The 8,937-nt window shown below is 56.7% G+C and overlaps 1 protein-coding gene across 5 annotated transcripts in view; it reads right to left on the bottom strand.

Moving 5' to 3' along the window:
- Window positions 1-2,258: 2,258 nt before the first annotated feature.
- Window positions 2,259-8,937, bottom strand: part of MED16 (mediator complex subunit 16) — a 10,505-nt gene continuing 3,826 nt past the window's right edge. For 2 of the 5 annotated variants that reach the window (XM_035899541.1, XM_035899558.1), the window contains 9 exons: window positions 8,416-8,571; window positions 7,863-8,074; window positions 7,319-7,525; window positions 6,694-6,904; window positions 6,347-6,480; window positions 5,041-5,233; window positions 4,572-4,788; window positions 4,080-4,163; window positions 2,980-3,934 (listed from right to left, as the gene is read on the bottom strand). In XM_035899541.1, the coding sequence (XP_035755434.1) occupies window positions 3,715-3,934; window positions 4,080-4,163; window positions 4,572-4,788; window positions 5,041-5,233; window positions 6,347-6,480; window positions 6,694-6,904; window positions 7,319-7,525; window positions 7,863-8,074; window positions 8,416-8,571 (1,634 nt within the window). In that variant the 3' untranslated portion in view covers window positions 2,980-3,714. The other 3 variants (XM_035899554.1, XM_035899548.1, XM_009643938.2) reach the window with 3 other exon arrangements.

Below are 8,937 nucleotides of genomic sequence, written 5' to 3'. Positions count from 1 at the left end.
GGTGGTGGGGGAGGGAGCCAGGACCGGACCCGTCCCCAGGGCCCCCGCTCCACGCCACGGCTTGCTGCTGCCGGCACGGCCAGAGCACCCACGCTGCCGCTGGGGAAAGCCGCACCGCCGAGCACGGGGGGCTCCCGCTGCTGCCCCGACCTGCTCCCAGAGCATCCCCCGCACCAGGAGGGGGGCTGACGGGCAAGAATCCGGGGGGAAGGGGGCCCCTGGCCTGCAAAGCACAGGGCCCAGCTGGGGAAGGGCGGGGGGTGGTCACAGCCCCCCACGCTGGTGCAAGCCGCAGGCTTTGCTGAACATGCCCGCAATGCTGACCGCGACCCGCTGCAATAAAGCAATGACGATTCCTGCAGAGCTGCCAGGGTCTGCATGGGAGCCCCCTGCCCAGGGGGGACGGGCAGCACTGGGAGGAGCTGGACGCGAGGTGGGGAGATGCGGAAGCTGAGTCTGGGGGGAGAGCATGGTCAGGACACCCCCCACCCACCACCGCTCCCCATCACCCGTGAGTTTGGAGGGAGCCCTGTCCCCTCCTTTGCCACATGCTGAGACCCCCCCAAACTCCCTGCTGTGAGCACTCGACCCCAGCTCTGTCCCAGAGGGCGCTCTCCTCTGCCGACACCCCAGCACCCCTCCTGGCCCCCTCCCATCTCCGCACCCCGCAGCTGAGCACCCCCAGCCCATCGCCCTGGGGGGGCCTTGGGGGGCAGCAGGGGAGCCACGTTGGTGCAGGGCCACGGGGCGGTGGGGTCCGAAGCTGGGACCCCTGGCAGGGTCCTCGTGCCGTTATTTGTTAAAGCAGCGCCTGCAAGTGGCTGATAAGATGGAGGGCGGCACCGGCTCCCACTGCAGGGCAACGGGGCTGGGCAGGATCCGTGCTGGGACCCTTGATCCCTGTCCCAGAGCCCCGTGGAAAGGCAAGGGGGGCTGGACCGGGAGACGCTCGCGCTCAGCTCCTGGCCTGGGCTTCTCTTCAAGAGGGGCAGGGGTGAGGCTGAGCCGCCGGTCTTTGTCCCGTGTCCCCAGTGCGGGACCTCGGCGCAGGGGAGCCCCTCGCCCTCCGCAGAGGGAGCAGGGCCAGGGCGAAGGCACGAAGGATCAGAGCAGGGCAGCAGCATCGCGGCGGGGAATTGAGAGACCCTTCCAGCATCCCCAAACTGGGAACAGGGCAGAGCCGGACAAGGAGCGATGGAGCCAGGGCAGGAGGATGGTCCAGTGCGGGGTGAGGCACATCCCTCGTACTGGGGACAGAGGAGGAGGGAGCGGTTCTGGACTTTAATCCCCACCTTCCGTCCCTCGCTGCGCTCAGCCAGCGCCGTGGGGAGCTGCCCCCAGCCGCGGGGCTCCGTGGCGGGCGGGAGGCAAAGCGGGAAGCGAGCAGGCATCCTCCGGCCGAGCGGCCCCTGGCTCCCACCTCCCAGCCTGAGCAGCAGCCATCGAACGTTAACCCCAACTGCGTTCTCAGAGAGAAAGGTTAGCGAGGGCCCGGGTTGGTTATGGTTTTACTTACAGCCTCAACAAGACAGTGTAGTTTCCCAATTAGCCATTTGATTTTCCTTAATTACCAGCAGAACGCGAGGCAGAGACCAGCTCCATACAGCAGCGGATTAAGTGGAGCTGAGAGACCAGCTCTTCGCCATCAGCTCAGTTTTTCCCCAATACGAAAAAGCAGTTCCAGAGGGAAAGGAATGCGTCGAAGCGGGTTTGTTGTCTCCCAGAACAGGTCTCGGGGACACCCAGAAGCTGCCGGGCTGGGCAGGGGTTTGGCCAAGCCACAGACCAGCTCCAGGCATCTCCACTGCGCTTTGCCAAAGCGCACACAGATGTTTAGGTCTGGTTCTCTGAAGGTGCCGAGCGCCCTCAGCCTGGCTCGGCCTCGGCGGAAGCACGGGGCAGGTCTGGAGCCCACGCTACGAACTGCGGGCCCTGGGGGCAAGCACCCTCCCCTGGCCCGGGCCACCCACCTCCAATCCCAACGACTCGATGGTTTCTCCTCCCGTGTCCATAACCTGACAAAAGCCTGAAAACGTTCATTTCCCCTCCCAGCTTCGCAAATGACGGCAGCTCCTTCCCGCACAGACGCGGTTACAGCAGGGCTCTCCTGCCTCTTGTGTTCATGTCCCCACCACCCCCGGCCCCTGCTGTGCAACCAAAGCCCCACAGGAGACGGCTGAAGCTCTGAAAACGAACCAAGCACTCCGTACAAAATCAAGGGAACTTTTATTTACAGAAAGGCTGCTGGTTCAGCGAGAGCCGGGGTGGGGGGCGCTGCTCCAGGCAGCAACACTCCTGCTCCTGCCCCTCCAGAGGGGGAAGAAACCTCTCGGTTAAAACACAGGCAGGTAGGATGGTGCAAGTGCACTCAAAGGGAGGAGAAGCACAGGGAAGCGGAGCAGCCAGCCCCCGCTGCGCCTCCCGAGCAGCCTGTCACAAAGGGTGGGCGTAAGGCACCGGGTATTTGCTCCCCTTTCGCTGGGGACTTTGCTCACCCCCAGCCACCGCCCATCACCGCTCTCTGCCCATGCAAGGGCTCGCGCCGGGGCCCAGCCACTGCCTGCTCAGCCCAGAGGCACAAACGCCACAGGGCTCTCCCCTCCCAGGCCCTTGGCCCCGGCCGATGCTGATAGGGAAACCTCTGGCTCTTCCCTGGGAAGGAGGAAGAGCTCCCGCCCCTCTTCTACGGCAGAAAGATCGACGCAAGAAAAGCAGCAGTGCTGCTGGCCAGCACCGTCCCCCAGGCAGCATCAGGATGACGCTTCCTGAGAGCGCAAAAGAGCTGCTCTGTCCCCGACACCTCCAGGGAAGGACGCTCCAGGCAGCTCTTCTGCAGAAGGCGCGCTCAGGAGTAGCTGAGGGGCATCCTCCTCCACAGCCCCCCACACAGGCAGTTTTTGATCCAGCGCTGCTCCCACTGCTTCACCGCAGTGACTTTGTTGGGCGATTTCAGCATCGTAACGCAGCCGCACCTGGAAGGAAAGGGAGAGGTGCCGCCAGGCCCGGAGGGGACACAAAGCCAGTGCTGCTGGGGCATCTGTACGGGTCCGGCAGGGAGCAAGGGCTCTGAGGAGGAGACCAGCTTCTGTCGCTGGCAGGTGGTGTTTGCGAGCACTGAAAACCGGCTGAAACCACGCAAGCAATTACCTTAAACGAAGGGAGGTTATCTTGGAGGAGGAGGCTGCCTGCAAGACAACAGCCCCCAGCTGAGATTTATGCATAAACCAGCAGCCATCTCCTAAAAATGATCTGCTACGGGGACCTTCTATTAAACCCAGTAATTACAGCTTGCTCAATCACAGGGCTGGATGGGGGTTTGCTCCCTGCACCGTGATTTGGAAACCCAGGCTCTTTTGTGAGGGTGGGTGAAGAGGACGGCACAAAGAGCCTTAAAATGCAAACCCAGTTTGAAAGGTGACCCAGAAATGGAACCGTGGGTGCTGTGACCGTTTCCTCTCAGCAGCTCCCCTCCAAGAACACCGGTGGGTTTATGTAGAGACCGGACCTGCAAAACAAGCTGGGGATCTGTCACCACCAGTAACGATGCCTGCAGGCCAAGTTCCGGTCTCTGTTTGCCCAGGCAGCCTGACCTCCCCCAGGTCTCCCTGGTAAAGCAAGATCTTATTTATTCTGTGACACATAATTCAGCCCTCAGACGAAACGTAGCTCAGTCACTGGCAAGGACGGGCGCAGTTAATTCTCACAGAGCGGGGGTTACTTTGCAGCAGGCACAGCAATAAGATTTTTAACCCAGCAGCCACGCTGCAATGACACGGCAGCAGCCCTCGAGTCAACGGTGCTGCTCTTCAAGGAGCACTTTAAGGATCTCAGTCTTCCAGGTTTGGGATGCCTTAAACACAACCACAGCTGCTTTCTTCCCACGCAAGGGACAGTGCCATGCACCAAAGCCTCACTATAGAAGCAGCATTTCCTCCTGCAGACACAATTAACGTAAAATGACACTGGGATAGCAGCTAGGGTGGTAGACAGAGACTGAGAGCGCCTTGGAACAACAAAAACAGTCCCAGCGTCTGCCGAGGCCTCCTCTGCACTGAAGGGATTACGCCTGCGTCGCTCACCTGGTACAGGACTTGCATTCCTCCGTGGGGTACGCTCCTAAATGAAGCCGCCTCAGGTGATCAATTTTGGGCTGTCCAGGCGCCCTGGGTAGGAAGGAGAACGGGAACTTCCTTAGAGTTTCACTTTCTAAAAGCTGTGTGCAGGACAGCGAGCAGCATTCCAGTGGCCAACACGACACAGGCTTTGACTGCCCAGGCTACCGAGTGCCACGGACTCAAGGCCATGCTGACAGAACCCAATCACAAACTGGCATTTCCCACCCCGGCCCCATTTGCCATCTCTTCTCGATACTTTAAACCCCCAGCCCATTGCAAATTAAGACACAAATTCAAGCAGAGAGGATGAACTGCTCTTGGGTCACAGCAGCAAGTGGATGAGCCAAAAGCCAGAGGCGTCCCAAGCCCACTGATGTCTCAGAGCTGGGAAGAGACCCCAAATCCGCCCGACCCCCTCTTCCCACCACACCTCCTATTCCTTTTGGGTCTCTGTACCTGACAAAGGCATCAAACTGGGAAGAGACGGTGTGACCAACGAGCCCAGGAGCTTTCCCAAACTGCAGCCGGACAAGCTGCTTGTTCTGCAGCTTGCTGATAATGCCATCGTTGATGGGCAACCAGTCAATATTGGGAATGAGCAACTGGCTGGGCAGGAGGCAACACTCGTCTATCAGGGTATCGTCTGGCTCCGTTATGTGATTTTCCTCACGACCTGCATGGAAAATGAAGCGGTGAGAGCGAGCCAGCATGATCTTTAATTTCTCATTTAAAGATCAAGAGAACTGCGTGCAGTTTCCTCCTCCACCCGCCAACACAGCACAGCAAACAATAACCTCGGCAGCTGCGCCTGCCCTTCCTAAACACTACAGACCCACTCAGAAATTACTCCCCGCAATTATTCCTTTCACGCACAATCCACATTAAGGAAGGATTCTTTTGTTTAGGGAAACTGCCGAATGCTTACAGCACAGCCAGAGCTTAGTTAGGAGCCTGAAGAGGAGGGACATGCTGTCCTGGGTGTCGGAGGTTGCTGTGTAGACGGGAAGGCAGCTTGGCTTCAGCAGTCCCCAAATACGGATCACCACCATCAGCTCCCTGAACATGCCCAGGGACGCGCCGTCTCGCAGAAAGCTGTGTCCGGGCCGCACAGGAGAGCCCTGCAGAGGGAAAAAAAGGCGGAGATAGGGACTTACACGCAGCCTGCCAGAACCACCGCTCCGTTTTCAGACAAATCCAGTTTCAAGCCATACACAGCCTCTGGGGCTCGCTGCCAGAGGAGGTCAGAGATGGACAAAGGTTGATAAAAGGTTTAAACGGGTCAGGCAGCTACTGAGCCCGCTTCTCTGAACGCGGCTGCCGGCTCCTGCAGCGCCGGTGCCCAGATGGGCACAGAAAGGGCCGGTTTGTATTTCTGCTGTTTAATCTTACACTCTTCTCCCAGGTGTTTTGATAGCAACACCAGGGTTGTGTGTGACTCAGCTAAAGCTACCTGAACACCACGCATGGGTTTCTTTGCTCCTCTGGGTCTGTCCTCGGGACGCCAGGCTCTCACCTGGTTAGGAAGGCTGGCCAGCAGATAGAGCACAAAGTCTCCCACCCACTGGATGAGCTGCTGCAGGGACTGCAACGTGGTCATCTCCAGGACAAATTCTTCCGTCTTCAAGTTGATCATCACCTTGTCAATGTCTGAAACGGGAGCAAGACACCTCCTGGCTCAGGGAGAAGACAGGGCCAAACTTCACCCCCTGTCCCTGCGGAGCCAGGAGAGGACACCCTCCTCTTCCTCAAACCCAGGGAGTTACTGCGAGACCGCGACACTCTCTATCAAACCTGAAAGGGGAACGATCTGGTACAAAATGCTCAGAGAACGCAGTGCCTGCTGTTATGAGCAATCACTACCTATGTCTGTGATCTTGGAGCAGATCTCGGTGAGTCGGTCCCCGGGACTCTTGTCCGGGGAAGCCATACACAGCCTCTGGGGCTCGCTGCCAGAGGAGGTCAGAGATGGACAGAGGTTGATAAAAGGTTTAAACGGGTCAGGCAGCTACTGAGCCCGCTTCTCTGAACGCGGCTGCCGGCTCCTGCAGCGCCGGTGCCCAGATGGGCACAGAAAGGGCCGGTTTGTATTTCTGCTGTTTAATCTTACACTCTTCTCCCAGGTGTTTTGATAGCAACACCAGGGTTGTGTGTGACTCAGCTAAAGCTACCTGAACACCACGCATGGGTTTCTTTGCTCCTCTGGGTCTGTCCTCGGGACGCCAGGCTCTCACCTGGTTAGGAAGGCTGGCCAGCAGATAGAGCACAAAGTCTCCCACCCACTGGATGAGCTGCTGCAGGGACTGCAACGTGGTCATCTCCAGGACAAATTCTTCCGTCTTCAAGTTGATCATCACCTTGTCAATGTCTGAAACGGGAGCAAGACACCTCCTGGCTCAGGGAGAAGACAGGGCCAAACTTCACCCCCTGTCCCTGCGGAGCCAGGAGAGGACACCCTCCTCTTCCTCAAACCCAGGGAGTTACTGTGAGACTGCGACACTCTCTATCAAACCTGAAAGGGGAACGATCTGGTACAAAATGCTCAGAGAACGCAGTGCCTGCTGTTATGAGCAATCACTACCTATGTCTGTGATCTTGGAGCAGATCTCGGTGAGTCGGTCCCCGGGACTCTTGTCCGGGGTGTTCAGGAAGTGCGGGCGTAGCAGTGATTTCAAGGTGCAGCTAATGGCGATCAGGAACAGCTTTGCGTGGTAGTCACACACACGGGCTATCGTGCTGGAGGAGAGCTTGCAGAGAGATGCCTTCATGGCAACAATGCGCGTGGAGAGGACCTGATTGACAGAGAGACACCGGGAATAATACAGAAGTAAAGGCAGAATTAGAATAAACTCATTAAAGCAAGCTGCTTTATTCTCTGCTCTCCGCTTCTGCTACAAGAATGACATGAATAGCGAATGCTGTTCCGTGCATGTACAAACAGTCCTACTGTTCCCAGAATCTCCGTCAAAAATAGACTTTACAATCTCACCAGAAGTTTCCAGCAGACCCATTAATGTTAGTGAAAATGAACAAGGCTTAAACGGAGGCTCTTCACACCTCCAACACTGCTCGAGTAGAGTACTCGGAGCCAGCTGAGCCAGGCAGTCAGAGCCGTCTGTCTTCTGAGCACTGGCAAACACTGCTCCCTCCTCCCCTCCACGTGCCCACCCTCTGCAGGGAGCCAGGGAGCTTCCCCTCCCGCTGACCTGCTGCAGGGCCGCATTCTGGCGCATGTACTCTTCGTGCAGCTTCTCCACCAGGTTCTGGACCATGTTGGGTTGGACGTGGAGCAGGATGTCCCACCAGTCGTAGCCAGTCACCATGCAGTACTCCAACAGGAACAGCAAGTGACGGAGGGACATGTTCATGTCCAGCACGTGGCCCATGGAGGGGGAGATACGAAGCATGCTCAGCTGGAGGGAGGAGGCAACGGAAAATCTGTATCAAGAACTGGATTGAAGACATTCCAGAAAGCTACCACACAACACATGGAGAACTGCAGCTGATCCCTGGCCTGAACATGCAATTCCTGCAGTAATGGGACACATCCCTTCCTGTTTAACATGGATCATACAGCTAGAAGTTTAACATGGATGGATCATACAGCTGGAATTTTAACATGGATGGATCATACAACTGGAAGCAACATTCCCAGAACTTTTCTGAATGATCCATCATCAGTTAGAGAGATAAAGTGAGCGCCCGGATGAGCAGAACTAATCCCCCCCACCCCCTAACAGAGCACACTACCTTCCCATGGCTGTCAATGCCAGCCAAGGCCAGAGATGTCCAGGAGAGCTGCATGGCTTTGAAGTGAACCAGCGGCCCAGCAGTTCGCTGCCGTTTGATAGTCTGCTCATCCACTGAGCGCTGAGAGGAAGAGCCGTAGAAGACAGCCATCATTTGCAAGGACAGGCGATGAACAATGTGGACGCTGCCATCGTGAAAAGCCAAAGCCAGACCTGGGGAGAAAACACACACGGGGCTGAGCAAGCGACTCCTCTGGGTATGACCCAGACCTCACCCAGAGAAGCAGCCGCCACTGAAAGCCCACGCGGCAACATGATGGCACCCAAAAGCCCGTGGGCTCACAGGCACATTCGTATCTTGAGGCCACGCCAGCGTTTCACAGCCTCTTCCCATGGAAATCAAATGGGACGGCCTGGAAGACACCACGTCTTTCAAAGTTTTCCTATCAGCATTTCATAGGGTTCACTCCACATTCTCACGTTCAGAAGATGAAGGAGGTGAAGTTTCAGGCAGAAGCTACATATTTAGGAGAAAGACAACAGAGACTCCTTACCCAGTCCAGGGAAGAACTTGGTGTCGTTGGCCACCTTCAGGTCAGTATTGGTCAGGGAGATCGGCAGCTTCGGCAGAGCCACGGCTGAAACCCGATCCAAGTCATTGGTGGCAGAAAGAATCCGCCATTTCAGTATCATGGGCTGCTTGTCTCCAACTTTGAAAAATAAGTAAGTAAGTGAGACTTCTCTCCCCAAAGGGATCAGAAAACGCCATGTTCCCCCCGCAATTTCTGCCCACATACCCCAACTAAGTGGGATTACAGACCAAGCACCTTTTTCATTCTCCCAGACCAGGATATTTCCCTTGTATGTCCCCGTTTTTTCCCTTGATCTCAGTAACTGTACAAACAACTTGTTTTGCTAAATCTCTTCGGACAGAAGGCTCTGCTGCTGGGGAGTAGAAAAACCCTTATGTACAATGACCCTTTATATTTCACTGGAAGGAACCACATGGATTTAATTTTGTTATATCTGAAATCAGGTGGAAAAACCATGCAGGCTGCACAGCACGATTAAACCAG

Source organism: Egretta garzetta, unplaced genomic scaffold (assembly GCF_000687185.1).
Source record: "Egretta garzetta isolate BGI_Z169 unplaced genomic scaffold, ASM68718v1 scaffold261, whole genome shotgun sequence".
Lineage (NCBI taxonomy): Eukaryota > Metazoa > Chordata > Aves > Pelecaniformes > Ardeidae > Egretta > Egretta garzetta.
This window is presented reverse-complemented; position numbering and strand designations above follow the sequence as displayed.